At 36.9% G+C, this 23,740-nt stretch overlaps 1 protein-coding gene across 7 annotated transcripts in view; it reads right to left on the reverse strand.

Annotated features, from left to right (window-relative positions):
* Nucleotides 1-23,740, reverse strand: part of LOC131696428 (E3 ubiquitin-protein ligase UBR1) — an 813,967-nt gene that overhangs the window by 524,087 nt on the left and 266,140 nt on the right. For all 7 annotated transcript variants that reach the window (XM_058954978.1, XM_058954938.1, XM_058955063.1 and 4 more), the window contains one exon: nucleotides 4,778-4,932. In XM_058954978.1, the coding sequence (XP_058810961.1) occupies nucleotides 4,778-4,932 (155 nt within the window). The remainder of the gene's footprint in view (nucleotides 1-4,777; nucleotides 4,933-23,740) is intronic.

The raw sequence follows: 23,740 nt of genomic DNA on the forward strand, positions 1-23,740 counted from the left end.
TAGAGTCTTTTAAGCACTTGCAAGTCGGTTACAGGAAAAGTATAGTAATGAAATTACAAAGAAATGAGAAGAGATAGAAATATGACGTCCAAGAACAAATCATGCATCGTCCCAAAACCCAACTTTTGGATAATGGATATTGCTATAATCATACTTCATTATTTCGAGAAAATTAGCAAAAACCTCCTCAAAAACACTAACTTTTAACTACTTTACAGCTAAAGGTAATTAAAACTAATTACTTAAAAGATATGAGAACACCATTCAATAGAACATTTTCTCACCTTTCGAATGGAACAGAAACATTTAAAATACAAAGTATACTTTTAAAGTTAGAGGTATTTTAAGACAAATAAGTTTTTTACACAAAAAGTTCAATAACTCTGTAACGGTTGAGATTCGATGGTATGTGTAGAACAATTTTTTTCTCCAAATATGGCAGTCTATCACCCCCCGAGAGATTCTTAACCATGAACCAAACACCCAATATATATATATATATATATATATATATATATATATATATATATATATATATATATATATATATATATATATATATATATATATATATATATATATATATATATATATATATATATATATATATATATATATATATATATATATATATATATATATATATATGTGTGTGTGTGTGTGTGTGTGTGTGTGTGTGAGTGTGTCTATATCTACCACGCCAAAGCGTGTGCGCCCACTACCTACCACTACGTCATCGAAACGCAATAAGCAGGCAGAACGAGAGAAGATATAACTTAGCGAATATACGTGCCAGCTGCACGAATGATTGTGAGGGAGAATATGAGCTTCAAAGACTGAGCTGGTTCACCACGATTAGGCGAAATTGGTTGAAGGGAAACGCACACAATTTAACAACTGTCTTATATAAGAATATGCTCATCCTGTTTTGATTCTTTAGTGCACGAGTTCTGCTTCTCGTTCTTCCATTACGGTTTGCATACTGAAATGTTTCGAAAAAATAACACTTGAGAAATATTTCGTTGATAGAAGCGTGTAGTTAGCTGATTTTGAACATCTCAGCATTTCAGCACACGCAATAAGTATTATATTGGTAATTCCAATTAACATCACATTTTCGCAAAGTGTTGGTAGGGGAATTATGGTTAAAACCGACACCTTCAGCTTAACAATTTTTCTAAGTTCTCGTAAAACCAATAATATTATAGTTTTTAAGCAGAATTCTTCTTCAGAAAATTCTTAACAAGACTTAATTTTTTCAGCGCTTCAAAAAATTAATTTCATTAAAAATTATTGGTTGAAAAACTTGGAAAACAAAGTGACTTTTTGTAAACACTGCGGGTAAAACCGACACCCCATAGGGCAAATCCCCGACTATGTACGGGGAACGTGCCATTTGAGCCAATATATTCTGATTCCTGAAAACCGACATCCCATAGGGGTAAGATCGACACCCCCTTTAATTTATTTTCTCTCCACTTTATTAAAATCTTTATCTTTATTAAAAATGAGATATATGCGTGATTAATAAAGTGTGAGTATGTATGATGCAAATATGTGCTTTTTATTGATTCATCATGTAGTGAGGGGAAGAAAGTTCGAAAGCGTAGTACTATAAATAAGAGTATTTTATGCTATAGGATTATTTATTGATATGAGTATTTCCAAATAATCCTTGCGCACATCATTGCAACCTCCAGTGTCATTTAATTTCGTAAGAGGAGATTTGCAAGCATTCTACGTTCTGCTAATTGGATTCATTCACTTATAAGTGACACACGCATACTTCTTAGTAAAACTATCTTTTTCAGATTTGATTTTTCGGACTCTGGTCGTCAACGATCTATTGGGGTATACATAAGATCATTGTCTCATTGTGATAAAGTTCGTCTATGACAAACCAAGAGAACGCTAGAAATTCGGTTTGATGAGCTTTTTGCAGAAATAGCAAAAGCTTCGATAGAATCAGATAAGCAAACATTCCAATTTTTGATTTTTAAAGAGACTTACAAAAAATAAACACAATAAAAGTATTTCTGTGTATTTCTGCTTTTACTATAGTGTTCTAATAGGCTAATTGAAGTGTCACAAAGATCCCCAGTATTTTGAAATGAATCGCAAGTATACACAGCCATCTTAGCAGCGTGTCGGTTTTACCCTAACCATAGGGTGTCGGTTTTATCCCAACAGCGCACATTTTTTGCCTTTCTCATATAAAGAAAGGCTATGCAATCACTGTAAAAATCGACTTTTTAACCGAGGCCCGGAGGGCCGAGTGTCATACACCATTCGATTCAGTTCGTCGAGATCGGCAAATGTCTGTGTGTGTACGTGTGTGTGTCATTTAAACTCACACAATTTTCTCAGAGATGGCTGAACCGCAAGCTTAGTTTCATCTGAAAGGTATAACGCTTCCATAAGCTGCTATTGAATTTTTAGTTGATCCGACTTCCGGTTCCGGAGTTACGGGTTGAAGAGTGCGGTCACACAGAAAATTCCTATATAAACCGGTACCACCATGTTAAAATGATGTAAAACATATTAAAATTCATGTAACATTACTCTAGTTTGCGGGTCTGGATCACCAATGATCAATTAAAGCAGCGTTGACCACATTGGCCACCTATGACGGTTCTTGACGCCCCCGGGGAACCCGCCAAGTTCATAAGCTAATATCACAGCCATTCCCCAATGAATTCTCTACCGATTTTTACAAACTTGATTTCAAATGAAAGATACAGTAATATCATTGACTGCTGCTGAATTTCATTCGGTTCTGACTCTTGCTTCCGGAGTTACAGGGGTGTTAGTAAGGATGCACTGGAATTTCTTATATAAATCGGTACAATCGTAATGCCTCAGACATTCTTTGCATATATTGTCCACTATCGACGATTTCGGAATTCCGGGCATATTCCACAATTAAAGTCACATCGGTTCTTCGGTGATGACTGAACCGATTTTCTCAAACCAAATCTCAAATGGAAGGCAAAATATGCAGTTGAGTATTGCGTCGCCACCCCTTCCCAACACCCCCCCCCCCCGCCTTGCCCTTACATCTCCCGCCTTCATCACTCCCCTCCCCTTGGACCACCCTCACGCCCGCATTTCCTTCATCCACCCCGTATACCGAAATAAGATGAAGGATTTCTGACGCATCCTCCACTCCCACTCTACTAACCCCTATTCCCTCCACTTTCAAACTCATTCCACCAACATTTCAAAATATAATCACATGAAGATAACATTGAACTCATGCTGATTAAGCTAATTAAATATTATTCTTTTGCCTTTCTCATATAGAAAGGTTATGCAATTGCTCCAAAAACCGACTTTCTAACCGAGGCCCGGAGAGCCGAGTCTCATATAACATTCGACTCAGTTCGCCGAGATCGCAAAATATCTGTGGGTATGTATGTATGTATGTATGTATGTATGTATGTATGTATATACATGTGTGTGTGTATGTGCGGATTTGTTAACAAAATGTCCACATCGGTTTCTCGGAGATGGCTGAATCGATTTTTACAACCTAAGATTCAAATGAAAGGTATAATATTCCCATAGGTTGCTATTGAATTTCATTTTCAACCGACATCTTGTTCCGGATAACGAGGTGAAGAGTGTGGTTACAAAACAAAATTTGTTGATTTGTCCACATAGATTTCTCGGAATTTTCTGAACCGATTTTGACAAACTTGATTTTAAAAGAAAGGTCCATCAGCTGCTGTTGAATTTTGTGTGGATCCGAGTTCTGGTTCCTGAATTACAGGGTGATACGTACGATCACGCAGCAAATCCCGATTCTAACGAATTCTGCGATGAATGTAAGAAGGTGAATTTTTTTTCCAAAATGTAAACACAACTGTTGAATTTGTAGATCCAGGTCACCAACAGTCATTCAAAGTCTCTTTGGCCTTCATCGACGGATCCGGGAGCATCCAAATTCAGAATAACGGTTATATTGGTTTCTCGAAAATGGCTAGACCGACTTGATCAACTTAGTCTCAAATGAAAGGTGTTGCGTCCCCGGAAACTTATATTAAATTCCATCTCCATCCGACTTCCAGCTCCGGAGTTACGGGTTGTGGGGTGCGATCACATAGAAAACTCCGATTCAAACCGATACCGCGATGAATGTAAAAAGGTGCTCTTATATATACTTACCAAGTGTAATAAGAATGAAAGACATTTCCATAATGTTATATTGTACGAACCAGCTATTAAATCATAGTTTGGAGAAATGAGAAAGGCACAATTGCACCTCTAGGTGGATTAAAACAGGTTTTTATAAAAGCAATTAAAATATTTAATTTCTCAAACTCGTCTTCAATACACCTAGTAGATCATATGACAGGCCGATAATAATAGGTACTGAAAAATGTGGTGATTTGAAAAGCTTTTGTTCGGTTAAAACCTTAAAATCTACCAACGAAATTTAACATCCAGACGAGTATGAACGCTGCTGTCGTATGTTTTGTTTATTTTTATGACATTCGGCGTACTAACGTAAATCCAATTTTTCTTCAAATGCTCTAAATAAACGTACTAATAATAATGTATAATTATGAAATGAAAAAAATTTGATTTCTAGGAAATGTTGTGAGGTGTCGGTTTTACCCACAGTGTCGGTTTTTCCCACAATTCCCCTACTAATTTTTATTTGAATATTCAGTGTTTTTCTTTTTATTGTATTTGAAAACCACAACACTGCACAGGTTGAACAGGTGGACGAGACGCCACTGAATATGGATATAAAACTTTCTAGCATACTTACTTTATGTTCTTCGCAAAATGGATCTCGTTTCCAAGCTTCATTATCACCACAATCACAACATCCTCCTCCTCCTGATGTACACATTTTGTACTTATGAAGTCGATGTGAGGATTTTTTGAAACATGTTGAGCATAAAACGCATGTTGGGTCCATACCTAAAATAAAAAAAAGCGTTATTCAATCTTTCTGCAGTTGTTTGCATATGTACGCTTATTAAATATTGACGTAGGAACCCTGTCCTTTAATCATTTTTAAGTTTTTCCTTTTTTATTAACGACTTATAGTGAGCAACTCAAGGAAGAGCAAGGATTTGAAGTAAGAAAGTTTAGAAAAGCATGGAGTAGGGTCAATGAACAAGCTTAGAGTTTCCCGGCTACTTAACTCTTTGTCTTCTGCAAAGCAGGAGTCAGGATCTTTTGGCATTAAATGCGAATCATCTGAGTCTGCGGCATGTCCGGAGAAGCGTAAAGTCAATTTAATGACTTATGCTGTCGGAACCGACAAAAAGTTAAGTCACGGAAAACTTCCACCCTAAGCATTTTGCGACGATGAAACTCATTAAATGAGTTAGTTTTTGCCCTCACTAATTGCGTGCCAGGGTGTTTTATTTCATCGACTATTGTGTCTGCCTCAACAAGTTGTGCATATAGTCACTGTGTGTTGATTGAACACGGCGTCGGCAGCTTTCAACCAAAGTTGCTGGATGGATCCCCATCACGGTACATTTTTTTTCCTTTTTGCCTTTCTCATATAAAGGCTATGCAATCACTGTAAAAATCGACTTTTTAACCGAGGCCCGGAGGGCCGAGTGTCATACACCATTCGATTCAGTTCGTCGAGATCGGCGAATGTCTGTGTGTGTATGTGTGTGTGTCATTTAAACTCACACAATTTTCTCAGAGATGGCTGAACCGATTTTCGCAAACTTAGTTTCAACTGAAAGGTATAACGCTCCCATAAGCTGCTATTGAATTTTTAGTTGATCCGACTTCCGGTTCCGGAGTTACGGGTTGAAGAGTGCGGTCACACAGAAAGTTCCCATATAAACTGTTACCACCATGATGTTAAAATGATGTAAAACATATTAAAATTGATGTAACATTACTCTAGTTTGCGGGTCTGGATCACTAATGATCAATTAAAGCAGCTTTGATCACATTGCCCACCTATGACGGTTCATGACGCCCCCGGGGAACCCGTCAAGTTCATAAGCTAATATCACACCCATTCCCCAACGAATTCTCTACCGATTTTTACAAACTTGATTTCAAATGAAAGATACAGTAATACCGTTGACTGCTGCTGAATTTCATTCGGTTCTGACTCTTGCTTCCGGAGTTACAGGGGTGTTAGTAAGGATACACTGGAGTTTCCCATATAAATCGGTACAATCGTAATACCTCAGAGGCTAAAAACTATTGAAATGGTCACCAAATTACTTCTAATCGCAGATCTAGATCACTGATTGCCAATCAAACTTTCTTTGAATATATTGTCCACTATCGACGATTCCGGGCATATTCCACAATTAAAGTCACATCGGTTCTTCGGTGATCACTGAACCGATTTTCTCAAACCAAGTCAAATGGAAGGCAAAATATGCAGTTGGGTATTGCGTCACCACCCCTCCCCCCGCCTTGCCCTTACACCTTCCTCCTTCATCACTCCCCTCCCCTTGCACCACCCTCACGCCCGCATTTCCTTCATCCACCCCGTATACCGAAATAAGATTCATTTCACAATATAATCACATGAAGATAACATTGAACTCATGCTGATTAAGCTAATTAAATATTATTCTTTTGCCTTTATCATATAGAAAGGTTACGCAATTGCTCCAAAAACCGACTTTCTAACATATAACATTCGACTCAGTTCGCCGAGATCGCAAAATATCTGTGTGTATGTATATATGTATGTATGTGTGTATGTATGTGTGTATGTATGTATGTATGTATGTATGTATGTATGTATGTATGTATGTGTGTATGTATGTATATGTGTTTATGTGCGGATTTGTTAACAAAATGTCCACATCGGTTTCTCGGAGATGGCTGAACCGATTTTTACAAACTAAGATTCAAATGAAAGGTATAATATTCCCATAGGTTGCTATTGAATTTCATTTTCAACTGACATCTTGTTCCGGATTACGAGTTGAAGAGTATGGTTACCAAACAAAATTTGTTGATTTGTCCACATCGGTTTCTCGGAATTTTCTGAACCGATTTTGACAAACTTGATTATTGTTGGAGACAACTAAACTGGAGCGATGGCAACTCTGTCCTGCCATCCGCCACTCTCTGCGCTAGGCTCTCTAGTGACAGTCTTGCTGTCACTCCGAGATGCCGCCATAAGCGGAAACCACTTATCAACCAGTCAGTCATCAGTCAGTCCGTTGAGCACATGCTCTTTATTTTAACCTTTCGTTATTAAAAGTATTTTATGTAGTCTGTACGCGAGTGTCTTTTTATTTGATCAACAAGACTCCTGACCTGCCCGCGCACAGGGCTACAACAGTGGCGACGAGTATATTGGCGGATATTTGGTGAAATTTCGATTCACGAAAAGTAACCTCAAAATTCCGTCACCCCCGCGTAAAAAACGGAGAAGAAGCATGGAGAATGGTCAAATTCCACATGATAATGACCGGGAGCAGGTCCCACCAGCAGCAGATCCGCTAATCGTGCAGTTCATGCACCTGATGCAGCAACAGCAGCTTCAGCACCAGCAGCTAATGGCACAGTTTCTCCAGCGGCAGCAGCAAAACGACGAGCAGCAGCAAGCATTTTTCCGGAGTGCAGTTTCATCTATCCACGTACAAGTACCACCCAACCCAGAGCAAATTCTTGACTCTTTGGCAGGCAACGTGAAGGAATTTCGCTACGACGCTGACAATAGCGTCACGTTTGCGGCTTGGTACAGCAGGTATGAAGATTTGTTCGAGAAAGATGCCGCTCGTTTGGACGACGAAGCGAAAGTCAGGTTACTGCTGCGAAAGCTGGGCGCAGTTGAACATGAAAGGTATGTTTCCTTTATTCTACCGAAACTTCCGAAAGAACACATCTTTGCCCAATCAGTAGCGAAGCTGAAAAATTTATTTGGGTCGAAAGAGTCGGTAATAAGCAGGCGGTATAGAACGTTGCAAATCGCCAAGCACCCGACTGAAGACCATATTGCTTTCGCTTGCCGTGTTAATAAAACCTGCGTTGAGTTTGAGCTGGGAAAGCTATCGGAAGAGCAGTTTAAATGCTTGACCTACGTTTGCGGATTGAAAGCAGAAAGCGATGCAGAAACCCGTACACGGCTGCTTTCCAGGATTGAGGAAAACAATGGCGTCACGTTGGAGCAGCTAGCGGAAGAATGCCAGCGTCTTCTTAACCTCAAACATGACAATGCTATGATCGAGTCAGCCACATGTTTCGGTCAAGTGAATGTCATTAAGCAGCGATCTTCTGATAAACGGTTCAACAAACGGGATCAGCCATCTTCGAAGCCTGCTGCAAATGACACGAGGAAAAAACCTGATACACCGTGTTGGTTTTGCGGTGCATTTCACTACGTACGGGACTGTACCTTCAAAAACCACAAATGCTCTGAATGTAAGCAGTTTGGACATCGTGAAGGCTACTGCAACAGTTCAAAAAAGTCACAACGTTCATCGAGAAAGGGTAATCATTCGGTGGCAAGCAAAATGGTCGTCGTTAATGTGTGCAACGTACAGAAGCGAAGGAGATTCGTTTCCGTTACCCTTGATGGAACACAGGTTCGTCTTCAGTTGGATACGGCTTCCGATATTACCGTCATCAGCCAGCAGATCTGGAAGAAAATTGGCAGCCCAAGGTTGTCACCAGCAACAGTAAAAGCCAAGGCAGCATCTGGAAACATTTTGCCACTTGATGGTGAATTTAACTGTGACATCACTATCGGCGAAAACACACGCACGCAGATAATTCGTGTCACCGAGAAACCACTACACCTGCTTGGATCTGATTTAGTCGATAGTTTTCATTTGTGGTCCATACCAATGGATACTTTTTGCTGCCAAGTTACTAGTACCCCGTCCACCAGTGGAACTCTCAAAGCTACTTACCCAAAAGTGTTCAGCGAAAAGCTCGGGTTGTGCAACCGGACCAAAGTTAAATTTGAGGTAAAAGAACAGTGCAAGCCTGTTTTTTGTGCCAAGCGTCCGGTGGCGTATGCAATGTACAGCGCAGTCGACCAGGAATTGGACAGGTTAGAAAAACTCAATATCATCACACTGGTCGACTATTCGGAGTGGGCAGCGCCGATCGTCGTAGTGCGCAAAGCAAATGGCAACATCCGAATTTGCGGAGACTATTCAACAGGTCTAAACTCCGCTTTGCAGCCTCATCTGTATCCACTGCCACTCCCGGAAGACATCTTTGCCAAGCTGGCTAACTGCAAAATATTCAGCTAGATTGATCTTTCGGACGCTTTTCTATAGGTGGAAATCGACGAACAGTAAATTCATTTGCTGACAATTAACACACACCGTGGTCTTTACCACTACAACCGCCTTCCACCTGGTGTAAAGGTAGCACCTGGTGCTTTTCAGCAGCTCATCGATACCATGCTAGCCGGCCTTAAGGGCACTTCTGGTTATCTCGATGACGTCATCGTTGGCGGTGAAACACAAGAGGAGCACGACCGTAATTTGGAAGCAGTTCTTCAGCGGATTCAGGATTTTGGTTTTACCATCAGAGCCGAAAAGTGCAGCTTCAGTAAGCAACAGATACGCTATTTGGGCCATCTATTCGATCGACGTGGATTGCAACCTGATCCAGTAAAAGTTGAGGCAATAACCAAGCTACCTCCTCCCACTGACATTTCAGGTGTTCGCTCTTTCCTTGGGGCGATCAATTATTACGGCAAGTTTGTGCCCAACATGCGACAGTTGCGCTATCCGCTCGACAACTTGCTGAAGTCGGAGACAAAGTTCGTCTGGAATTCGGAGTGCCAGCAAGCGTTCGAGCGATTCAAGCAGATTCTTTCCTCGAGACTTCTGCTGACACACTACGATCCGAAGCAGGAGATTATAGTATCGGCTGACGCATCATCCGTTGGCCTCGGAGCAACCATCAGTCACAAATACCCCGATGGGTCCATCAAGGTTGTTCAGCATGCTTCCAGAGCGCTCACGAAAGCGGAACAAAACTGCAGCCAGCCCGATCGCGACGGTTTAGCAATCATCTTTGCAGTCACCAAGTTCCACAAAATGATTTTTGGTAGGAAATTCCACCTACAAACCGACCACGCTCCTCTGCTTCGAATTTTTGGTTCTAAGAAGGGTATACCGGTGTATACGGCAAACCGGTTACAACGTTTCGCCCTCAATCTGCTATTGTACGATTTTGACATTGAATACGTGCCAACCGACAAATTTGGCAACGCTGACGTGTTGTCTCGTCTAATCAACCAACACGTTAAGCCAGAGGAGGATTCCGTCATTGCGAGCATTATCCTCGAAGAAGATGTAAGGTCAGTAGCCGCAGATACCGTTAATATGTTACCTCTCAGTTTCAGAGTCGTAGCACAGAGTACCCAAGCTGATCCACTGCTTCGCAAAGTCTTCCGGTACATACAAGACGGTTGGCCTTCATCAAAAACCGTCGATCCGGAGCTTAAGCGGTTTCACTCCAGGCAGGAATCACTTACTGTGGTTGATGGGTGTATTCTGTTTGCTGAACGACTCGTCATTCCATCGAAATATCGAAAACGATGCTTGGACCAGCTTCATCGTGGACATCCGGGCATGCAGCGGATGAAAGCAATCGCCAGAAGCTACGTCTACTGGCCCTCCATAGATGATGATATCATTGGTTATGTAAAGGCGTGTCAGCATTGCGCATCCGTTTCCAGGTCCCCTCCTTGCGCTGCTCCTGTACCGTGGCCAAAAACATCCGGCCCATGGCAGCGTGTTCACGTAGATTTTGCCGGTCCCATCGAAAACGAATATTACCTCATTGCAGTGGATTCGTACTCCAAGTGGCCAGAGATTGTGCAAACCAGAAGAATCACCTCTACGGCTACAATCAGCATCCTGTGTGGCCTTTTTGCTCGACTTGGTATGCCAGTGACTCTAGTGTCCGAGAACGGTACCCAGTTTACGAGCGTGGAATTTGCTGAGTTTTGCGCAATCAACGGTATCGAGCACATCACGACACCCCCCTTTCATCCACAATCCAACGGCCAAGCTGAGCGTTTTGTAGACACTTTCAAAAGGGCCGTCAAGAAAATCCGAGAGGGTAGAGGATCAATTACTGATGCGTTGGATACCTTCTTGCTCGCTTATAGAAGCACACCTAACCGTTCGGCTCCTGAAGGCAAATCTCCATCTGAACTTTTGTTCGGTCGCAAGATCCGAACCTGTCTCGAACTACTTCGGCCGCCCCCTGCGACTGAACCGAAGCCAATCGAGAAGCAGCACAGCCAGTTGAGATTTTTCAGTCGGAATGATCCAGTATTTGCCAAATTATATGCAAGAAACAGTTGGAAATGGTCTCCAGGTGTGATCGTCGAAAGAATTGGTGACGTGATGTACAACATCTGGGTGGAGGACCGCCGAATGCTACGTTCGCATATTAATCAACTCCGTAGTCGAACTGTAACCGGATCAACCACCAACACAGTAGGACAGCAAACCAGATATGCTCAGTTACCTTTGGATATTCTGTTGGACGTGTGGAAGCTGCCGAACTTACCAACTGATACAACATCACAGTCATCATCGACGCTGCGGCCAACCACCTCACAATGTGCATCGTCGACACCTCGTTGTGATCAGCCGCCTGAATCGGTGGTTAGTCCATCACTTTCTCCACTGTCTTCGTCATCACATGCAACATCTTCCGAATTTGAGTCAGCAGTTGAAGCAGATCCGGTGGCAGCACTACCACGCCGATCTTCGAGAGTTCGAAGAGCGCCGCAGTGGTTTGACCCGTACCACCTTTATTAAGAGGGGAGATGTTGGAGACAACTAAACTGGAGCGATGGCAACTCTGCCCTGCCATCCGCCACTCTCTGCGCTAGGCTCTCTAGTGACAGTCTTGCTGTCACTCCGAGATGCCGCCATAAGCGGAAACCACTTATCAACCAGTCAGTCATCAGTCAGTCCGTTGAGCACATGCTCTTTATTTTAACCTTTCGTTATTAAAAGTATTTTATGTAGTCCGTACGCGAGTGTCTTTTTATTTGATCAACAAGACTCCTGACCTGCCTGCGCACAGGGCTACAACAATTATAAATGAAAGGTCCATCAGCTGCTGCTGAATTTTGTGTGGATCCGAGTTCTGGTTCCTGAATTACAGGGTGATACGTACGATCACGCAGCAAATCCCGATTCTAACGACTTCTGCGATGAATGTAAAAAGGTGATTTTTTTTCCAAAATGTAAACACAACTGTTGAATTTGTAGATCTAGGTCACCAACAGTCATTCAAAGTCTCTTTGGCCACACTGGCCACCATCGACGGATCCGGAAGCATCCAAATTCAAAATAACAGTTATATTGGTTTCTCGAAAATGGCTAGACCGATTTGATCAACTTAGTCTCAAATGAAAGGTGTTGCGTCCCCGGAAACTGATATTAAATTCCATCTCCATCCGACTTCCGGCTCCGGAGTTACGGGTTGTAGAGTGCGATCACATAGAAAACTCCGATTCAAACCGATACCGCGATGAATGCAAAAAGGTGCTCTTATATATATTTACCAAGTGTAATAAGAATGAAAGACATTTCCATAATGTTATATTGTACGAACCAGCTATTAAATGAGAGACTGAGAGCAAGAGTGGGTTAAAAATTCACTGCGAGCAAAAGTGGTATACGTTTTATTAAGAGCAAAACCGGTTTAAGTAGCAGTCAGAGCAGAAATGGAATAAAAAAACCTTAGCGCAAAAATGGGTTAAAAAGATATACCACTTTTGCCCTGAGGGGAAAAATATTCCATTTTTATCCTAAGAATGGTTTCAGAAATTATTTATCACAAATCAATGAAACCATCATCAATGTGGAAATTATTTGAAAGTTGGTGGTCAGTAGTTATCGGAAATTGACGATTTTCGCCATTTTGAAATCCAAGATGGCGACTTCCGGTAACCACAAAATAGTAAGAACCACCATCAATATGGGTGTCATTTGAAAGGGGGTGGTCAGCAGAAACCGAAAATTGACGACTACCGCAATTTTGAAATCCAAGATGGCGACTTCCGGTTACCACAAAATATTAAGAACCACCATCAATATGGGTGTCATTTGAAAGGGGGTGGTTAGCAGAAACCGAAAATTGACGATTACCGCCAATGTTGCAAATATTCTTCGCCGAACTAGTTCATTCGTTCATCGTCGATGCGATATTCGTCGTGTCATTCACCCATGCCTCGAATAACGCTGCGCCGTTCGTCACACGGAAGCACAGAATCAGCGAAAATGAATAATACAAACACACAAAAAATCCGAATCTGATGTTTGCTATAAAACTTCAAATGTTGCTTGTAAACATAAGTTTTTGTACCATGAAAGACATTCTTTAGCTTAAATAGCAGCTAATATGGTTTTAATTTCAGCAAAATCTAGCATGTTTTCAATAAAGTTGTACAACAAAGCATTACAGAAAAAAATCCTGAATATGTATATCTCACTTGACATGACATCAAGAAATAAAATTTGGATATATTCTATTAAGGGGCTACACCACTGTAGAGCACGCCAAACATGTCATGAAAATCGACACAAAATTAATTAAAAAAGCTAAGCAATAAAAAAAATCCTACGTACGTCGCTGGAGAAATCAATTTTGAATATACTGTGAAAATTTCCAAGCGTTCAAAAATCATTTGTTTGAGTTACATTTGCGGCCCGCTCAAAAAAAGTGGCTTCGAGAAAAACGCGGTTAAAGTTTTCAGTACACACGATATATATATATATATATATATATATATATATATATATATATATATATATATATATATATATATATATATATATATATATATATATATATATATATATATATATATATATATATATATATATATATATATATATATATATATATATATATATATATATATATATATATATATATATATATATATATATATATATATATATATATATATATATATATCGTACTGAAAACTTTAACCGCGTTTTTCTCGAAGCCACTTTTTTTGAGCGGGCCGCAAATGTAACTCAAACAAATGATTTTTGAACGCTTGGAAATTTTCACAGTATATTCAAAATTGATTTCTCCAGCGACGTACGTAGGATTTTTTTTATTGCTTAGCTTTTTTAATTAATTTTGTGTCGATTTTCATGACATGTTTGGCGTGCTCTACAGTGGTGTAGCCCCTTAATAGAATATATCCAAATTTTATTTCTTGATGTCATGTCAAGTGAGATATACATATTCAGGATTTTTTCTGTAATGCTTTGTTGTACAACTTTATTGAAAACATGCTAGATTTTGCTGAAATTAAAACCATATTAGCTGCTATTTAAGCTAAAGAATGTCTTTCATGGTACAAAAACTTATGTTTACAAGCAACATTTGAAGTTTTATAGCACGCTACAAGTGCAATTTAAATGTTATGAGTGGCTATAAAAGTACGATAAAACCTCAATTGATACTAGGGTATAAGACTAACCGGTTCAGTTTTGGCAAAAAGTTTAATATTTGCTAAGTTTGGTTGAAATCGGAATGCATCGATTTGTGAAAAACTTGACTTGATTATACTTCTATAGATATAGAATTTATATTATATAAGAGTATTTCATCTTACGGTTGCTATTTGTGCCAAATGGTCCTAAGAAAATCATTAAACGTAGATTCAAGGAAACTATCACCCAGTGTTGATTTCATGATTAGAAAAAAAGTTATTTGAAGTATCAATAGTCTACTATGTAGATTCGTAATTGTATTGATTCGGTTTTCGCCCGCAGATTTACAAATGTAATTGATTTGTTTTGCTTTGCTTACGCAGCTTCCCGTTTCAAATCTGATAAAAAAACATCAGCAAATAATCATTATGTACTACTAATTGTTATTTATAGCAAAAGTCATCCTATTCCGAGCATAGCAAGCATTTCTGCACCACTTCAGTCATGAAGCTCTGACCCTTCCATCAATGAACAAGAAATTTGTTTTTGTTGGTCGCAATGCAGGAGGAATGAAGAACGAAGAATCCTTAGCGAAGAATGGCTAGTGGCGATTATCACCTAAGCCATTCGTGTGCCGATCCGAACGATGCGTGAAGATGAACGTTGCATGAATGGCTAAATTCAACAAACAACGACGCGAACAAGCAGCGAACAGCAAACATCAGATTCGGATTTTTTGTGTGTTTGTATTATTCATTTTCGCTGATTCTGTGCTTCCGTGCGACGAACGGCGCAGCGTTATTCGAGGCATGGGTGAATGACACGACGAATATCGCATCGACGATGAACGAATGAACTAGTTCGGCGAAGAATATTTGCAACATTGGCGGTAATCGTCAATTTTCGGTTTCTGCTAACCACCCCCTTTCAAATGACACCCATATTGATGGTGGTTCTTAATATTTTGTGGTAACCGGAAGTCGCCATCTTGGATTTCAAAATTGCGGTAGTCGTCAATTTTCGGTTTCTGCTGACCACCCCCTTTCAAATGACACCCATATTGATGGTGGTTCTTACTATTTTGTGGTTACCGGAAGTCGCCATCTTGGATTTCAAAATGGCGAAAATCGTCAATTTCCGATAACTACTGACCACCAACTTTCAAATAATTAAATTAAATAGAGCACGCCAAACATGTCATGAAAATCGACACAAAATTAATTAAAAAAGCTAAGCAATAAAAAAAATCCTACGTACGTCGCTGGAGAAATCAATTTTGAATATACTGTGAAAATTTCCAAGCGTTCAAAAATCATTTGTTTGAGTTACATTTGCGGCCCGCTCAAAAAAAGTGGCTTCGAGAAAAACGCGGTTAAAGTTTTCAGTACACACGATATATATATATATATATATATATATATATATATATATATATATATATATATATATATATATATATATATATATATATATATATATATATATATATATATATATATATATATATATATATATATATATATATATATATATATATATATATATATATATATATATATATATATATATATATATATATATATATATATATATATATATATATATATATATATATATATATATATATATATATATATATATATATTGCGGTAGAATTGAAAATCTGAATATTTATGTATTGTTTTCGTCTTCCATGTTTTGGGATATGATTTTTAACATTCTAAAACCATTTTTGAGTAATAAATTGAAAATCGACTTTTTTTTTTATTCTGCAGTGCTGTGACACTTTAAAACCGTTTTTAGATAAATTTAGTACAGTAGGATACCGTTTTTGGCAACAATATATATTTTTTTTTTCAGTTGCCAAAACTGGAACCGTGCCAAAAATGGAACCATACCTTAAACCATAACCATAACTTTAAACGACACCCATATTGATACTGGTTCTTACTATTTTATGGTAACCGGAAGTCGCCATCTTGGATTTCAAAATGGCGGTAATCAATGTTGCTTCAGAATCTTCATCGCGACGAAGCATGGTGAATATGAATCACCTGCATTCGTCCCACATCGTTCTTCGCTGTTATATTCAACTTGCTGTTGATATTCATCCACGAATGAAGCCGACTGCCAATCCGTGTTTATCCGAATGCCTTATCCATACGTTCTTGCCTTGCTACTCATCGAACGACCGAATGAACTGCACGAGGAAGCTATGAAGTGAATGACGAATAAACGAATCAGCAACCATTCCTCACCATAGCGATGATCGCTTACAACTATTGGCGAAGATGACTTCAATTTTATCTTCGCAGAATGATGGCTCGCGAAGAAATATATTTTTATTCTGATGCGTTGTACTGTTCGGAACAAGCCAATGCGCTACTGGTTCTTCAGTACAAAACTATGGGTTAAATTAACAGCCGAATCAAGGCAATATTTGTTAAATATAGTACAATCTTAATAGAAGCCTTGTGTGTCAAGTATTCAAAGGAGATTGAACCCATGTTTGGTGATAAAACTCGGCATAAGCAAAACAAAATTCTTTTGGATGAAGTTTTGATTTTAATCTGCACATGGTGTTATATCACAATAATTTAACCTATTGCGCATGTTTTGCTAGTATCACGACGAAATCGCTTAATCAGCACGGTTCCCTCTAAGAACGGTTGGTTTCAAAATCGTCCAATGAAGGACATTCGTTGGACCAATTTTGACATCGTCCAAATAACCGTTCAACGAACGTCCATCGTTGGACCCGTGTTGAACGATTTTGAAACAATTTTTTGGACGTCTCAGTGGGTTGTTTAAAAATAAATTAGCTGTAGAATGAACAGTGTGTTGTGGGTGTAATATGGACAATACAAATATTACTTCTTGTTCCCCCATCGGGAAAGACTTGGCATAAAAACGTGCTGTAATTATTTTACTCCATATTGTCGAGATCCTTAGATACCAACAAAAAATATAAAATGGTTGAAATGGTCTAGGGATTAGCTATAATGATTACATTGCATGCGCACATCTCACGAATTCAACCATGACTGCTAACTTTATTAACTAGTGCTATAAAGATAGATTGATGCTTAAGGTGAGATTTTTTGTGACGTGGTTAACATTAACAGTAGGTACCACAGTTTGATAAAATACATCATTTAACGCAAATTTATTAATTAAGGGTCATACACTAATTACGTAAGGACATATGGGGGGAGTGGGTGTTTCAAAATATCTTACCAATTCTCACCTGAGGGAGGGAAGGTTTGTCCTTTCTTAAGTAATATCATAAAACATGCATGAAAAATGAAATCGATAAGAAAAATATTCTTCTCATAAAAAAAGAAACTATTTCTTATTTGTGCCATGAACATTTTATATATCAAACAAAATGAGCACATACTGTACATCATGGTCATGGAAACATAGACCTCAAATTGAAGTGTTTTGCAGCGACAGAATATGATTGTTAAATTAGTTATGGAATTTATTGTTGCCAATGTAAGGGGCGGCTTAATTGTCGATGGTTTTGGAGCAGTTACAGAAATTTCTTGACTCTTGGTGGTACATTGTTCTGATCGGGAACTGGAGTCACAATCTGCTTTACAAGTTAAGAAGTGTTGAGACCCTTCGTGTTGTTAGGCCAACATTCTTCTTTTCAAACTTTCGCTTCAAACCCGCAAGGTATATGAAAAATTTTCTGTCATGTGATTGTCAAAGAACTTGTTGGCCGTATAGTTCCAGTGTGTGAACTGTATTTTACTTCAAAAAAAATCGAAGATAGCCATGTCGGAACTATGCGTACGATAAGCGTTATAGTTGAAACTCCGAACAAATTCACACCAAAAGAGGTTATAAATTCTTTTGAGTTCTACATCACAAAGAAATAGATTTAAAGGAAGTGGAATATAGCGAAGCAAATTATGTGGAACAAATCGGAGTTTCTAAATATCTCCCAAAATTTATTCTGAAATTTCTACTGGGCGAGATTAGGATGCAAATGAAATTTCTGCAGATGATTATACACACACTTAGAAAAAATCGTATAAATTTACGTCTCCTGATCCTGACATATACGAGCATCAAAAATGACTTAGTTTTACGTTTGATTTTAATTTTACATGACATTGAATTTCGTAAATCATGAAATTTTACTCCACATATGGCGTTTGTTCTGAATGACAGTAAGTGTAATTTTATGTCATTGCGCATGGAAAATATGTTTCATGTAAAATTAAATGGAACACGGTGATGTTTAATGTTTAGTCATTTCGTGAATTACGGTTTGTTAAATTGTGTTATGTTTGCAATTACGTCAATGATAAAATTTATAATTTTTTGGTGTGTAGTTAAATTTTGTCCTGAGTTCTCTTTTAATAATTCAATAAGTATCGTTTTCGCTATCGAATAATTTAATGAATTATCAATATGATTTTTAATTACACAAAGCATGATAAAATCTTATGTAGGGGGAGAGGGAGTTCACCAACATCATACGAACTCTTATCTGGGGGGAGGGGGAGGTTGAATGGTTCTAAAAAAGCCTTACGTAATTAGTGTACGGCGGCCCCGAGCAGAATATTTTCTATGGTGAAAGAATTTTTCATTTCAAACATTTATAATTACCTTAAGGGATCGAAACTAGCATAAAAGTATTTAAAAAAAATTAAAAGCCAAATAGAATACGTTATAGCTAAATGTAGAATCATACACTTAGTCAAGTGTTCCCCTACTCTATCGTCGGAGCAATTAAATTTACGTACATTTTCGAAATATGCTAGAAGTACCAAGTTCCAATCAATCTTACATTTAAGATTCGCCCACTTAAAATAATCAACTTGATCAAATTTAGTAACTTAAGCTTCAAGATGATCAACACATTTCTGATCAAAATTAGTCGATTAAAAAAAGCATTTCGCGGAACGCATTTTCACGCTAGACATTTTGAATTTATTTATGAAACTGTTATGAACACTTTTTCATTAAAAATATTTCTGTTTAATATTCCAGTAGCACTGATTATGGCAAGCAAAGCTTATTTCCGTTCAACTTCATAGCATGTCATGACTTGTAGAAATTTTGAAGTTTTCGATGAAAACTTTTGCCTTTAAAAATCTGGCCTAGAGGATTGATATGTCTTGACATATTGATTCCCTAGACTCTAGTTTGTTCCGTGAAAAAAATTATGAACACTTTTTATATAGGATTTTGAATGAATATTGCAACATTTAAAAAAATTGTTTTGGCATTTTCAGGCTATTTTTTCCTAAAAAGTCGTATATTCTTTATGGAAAAAACAGTTTTAACTTTCAGGCACTATATTTGAAGATGACGAAGTTCTTATAACTTTCAAATGAAAATAGTTTAGTGGTTGGTGTCCTTAAATATCTCATGCGCTCTAAAATATTTTTAATATGTCCAGAGATTACATTTATGTTAAATAATAATTACAGTAAGATTCCGTTTTTAGGCACGTTCCGTTTTTGGCATGCTCCATTTTTGGCAACAAAAAAGTTTCGTTTTTGGCAACAAATGGGTTCCATTTTTGGCAACATTGTTTTTGTTCATAGTAAATCTTTAAAAAAAATGATCAATACACATTTTGTTGTGATAATGGATATCACTTTTGACTTTATTTCCAAACATAGGAGTCATATTTACTATATTTTATGGAGGCGGGCATAGCGAATAAAATTAAATTGCTGATTTTTTTGTATTATTTCATTCCATTTGATATTCTTGTATAATTAATGTTCTTGTAACATTTATGAAGTCACAAATTGAAAATAAAAGCTTTTAAGGTATGGTTCCATTTTTGGCACGGTTCCAGTTTTGGCAACTGAAAAAAAAAATATATATATTGTTGCCAAAAACGGTATCCTACTGTACTAAATTTATCTAAAAACGGTTTTAAAGTGTCACAGCACTGCAGAATAAAAAAAAAAAGTCGATTTTCAATTTATTACTCAAAAATGGCTTTAGAATGTTAAAAATCATATCCCAAAACATGGAAGACGAAAACAATACATAAATATTCAGATTTTCAATTCTACCGCAATGCCTCTTATATATATATATATATATATATATATATATATATATATATATATATATATATATATATATATATATATATATATATATATATATATATATATATATATATATATATATATATATATATATATATATATATATATATATATATATATATATATATATATATATATATATATATATATATATATATATATATATATATATATATATATATATATATATATATATATAAGAGGCATTGCGGTAGAATTGAAAATCTGAATATTTATGTATTGTTTTCGTCTTCCATGTTTTGGGATATGATTTTTAACATTCTAAAGCCATTTTTGAGTAATAAATTGAAAATCGACTTTTTTTTTTTATTCTGCAGTGCTGTGACACTTTAAAACCGTTTTTAGATAAATTTAGTACAGTAGGATACCGTTTTTGGCAACAATATATATTTTTTTTTTCAGTTGCCAAAACTGGAACCGCGCCAAAAATGGAACCATACCTTTAAAGCTTTTATTTTCAATTTGTGACTTCATAAATGTTACAAGAACATTAATTATACAAGAATATCAAATGGAATGAAATAATACAAAAAAATCAGCAATTTAATTTTATTCGCTATGCCCGCCTCCATAAAATATAGTAAATATGACTCCTATGTTTGGAAATAAAGTCAAAAGTGATATCCATTATCACAACAAAATGTGTATTGATCATTTTTTTTAAAGATTTACTATGAACAAAAACAATGTTGCCAAAAATGGAACCCATTTGTTGCCAAAAACGAAACTTTTTTGTTGCCAAAAATGGAGCATGCCAAAAACGGAACGTGCCTAAAAACGGAATCTTACTGTAATTATTATTTAACATAAATGTAATCTCTGGACATATTAAAAATATTTTAGAGCGCATGAGATATTTAAGGACACCAACCACTAAACTATTTTCATTTGAAAGTTATAAGAACTTCGTCATCTTCAAATATAGTGCCTGAAAGTTAAAACTGTTTTTTCCATAAAGAATATACGACTTTTTAGGAAAAAATAGCCTGAAAATGCCAAAACAATTTTTTTAAATGTTGCAATATTCATTCAAAATCCTATATAAAAAGTGTTCATAATTTTTTTCACGGAACAAACTAGAGTCTAGGGAATCAATATGTCAAGACATATCAATCCTCTAGGCCAGATTTTTAAAGGCAAAAGTTTTCATCGAAAACTTCAAAATTTCTACAAGTCATGACATGCTATGAAGTTGAACGGAAATAAGCTTTGCTTGCCATAATCAGTGCTACTGGAATATTAAACAGAAATATTTTTAATGAAAAAGTGTTCATAACAGTTTCATAAATAAATTCAAAATGTCTAGCGTGAAAATGCGTTCCGCGAAATGCTTTTTTTTAATCGACTAATTTTGATCAGAAATGTGTTGATCATCTTGAAGCTTAAGTTACTAAATTTGATCAAGTTGATTATTTTAAGTGGGCGAATCTTAAATGTAAGATTGATTGGAACTTGGTACTTCTAGCATATTTCGAAAATGTACGTAAATTTAATTGCTCCGACGATAGAGTAGGGGAACACTTGACTAAGTGTATGATTCTACATTTAGCTATAACGTATTCTATTTGGTTTTTAATTTTTTTTAAATACTTTTATGCTAGTTTCGATCCCTTAAGGTAATTATAAATGTTTGAAATGAAAAATTCTTTCACCATAGAAAATATTCTGCTCGGGGCCGCCGTACACTAATTACGTAAGGCTTTTTTAGAACCATTCAACCTCCCCCTCCCCCCAGATAAGAGTTCGTATGATGTTGGTGAACTCCCTCTCCCCCTACATAAGATTTTATCATGCTTTGTGTAATTAAAAATCATATTGATAATTCATTAAATTATTCGATAGCGAAAACGATACTTATTGAATTATTAAAAGAGAACTCAGGACAAAATTTAACTACACACCAAAAAATTATAAATTTTATCATTGACGTAATTGCAAACATAACACAATTTAACAAACCGTAATTCACGAAATGACTAAACATTAAACATCACCGTGTTCCATTTAATTTTACATGAAACATATTTTCCATGCGCAATGACATAAAATTACACTTACTGTCATTCAGAACAAACGCCATATGTGGAGTAAAATTTCATGATTTACGAAATTCAATGTCATGTAAAATTAAAATCAAACGTAAAACTAAGTCATTTTTGATGCTCGTATATGTCAGGATCAGGAGACGTAAATTTATACGATTTTTTCTAAGTGTGTGTATAATCATCTGCAGAAATTTCATTTGCATCCTAATCTCGCCCAGTAGAAATTTCAGAATAAATTTTGGGAGATATTTAGAAACTCCGATTTGTTCCACATAATTTGCTTCGCTATATTCCACTTCCTTTAAATCTATTTCTTTGTGATGTAGAACTCAAAAGAATTTATAACCTCTTTTGGTGTGAATTTGTTCGGAGTTTCAACTATAACGCTTATCGTACGCATAGTTCCGACATGGCTATCTTCGATTTTTTTTGAAGTAAAATACAGTTCACACACTGGAACTATACGGCCAACAAGTTCTTTGACAATCACATGACAGAAAATTTTTCATATACCTTGCGGGTTTGAAGCGAAAGTTTGAAAAGAAGAATGTTGGCCTAACAACACGAAGGGTCTCAACACTTCTTAACTTGTAAAGCAGATTGTGACTCCAGTTCCCGATCAGAACAATGTACCACCAAGAGTCAAGAAATTTCTGTAACTGCTCCAAAACCATCGACAATTAAGCCGCCCCTTACATTGGCAACAATAAATTCCATAACTAATTTAACAATCATATTCTGTCGCTGCAAAACACTTCAATTTGAGGTCTATGTTTCCATGACCATGATGTACAGTATGTGCTCATTTTGTTTGATATATAAAATGTTCATGGCACAAATAAGAAATAGTTTCTTTTTTTATGAGAAGAATATTTTTCTTATCGATTTCATTTTTCATGCATGTTTTATGATATTACTTAAGAAAGGACAAACCTTCCCTCCCTCAGGTGAGAATTGGTAAGATATTTTGAAACACCCACTCCCCCCATATGTCCTTACGTAATTAGTGTATGACCCTTAATTAATAAATTTGCGTTAAATGATGTATTTTATCAAACTGTGGTACCTACTGTTAATGTTAACCACGTCACAAAAAATCTCACCTTAAGCATCAATCTATCTTTATAGCACTAGTTAACAAAGTTAGCAGTCATGGTTGAATTCGTGAGATGTGCGCATGCAA

The sequence above is a fragment of the Topomyia yanbarensis genome, chromosome 1 (genome assembly GCF_030247195.1).
Source record: "Topomyia yanbarensis strain Yona2022 chromosome 1, ASM3024719v1, whole genome shotgun sequence".
NCBI classification, from domain to species: Eukaryota; Metazoa; Arthropoda; class Insecta; order Diptera; family Culicidae; genus Topomyia; species Topomyia yanbarensis.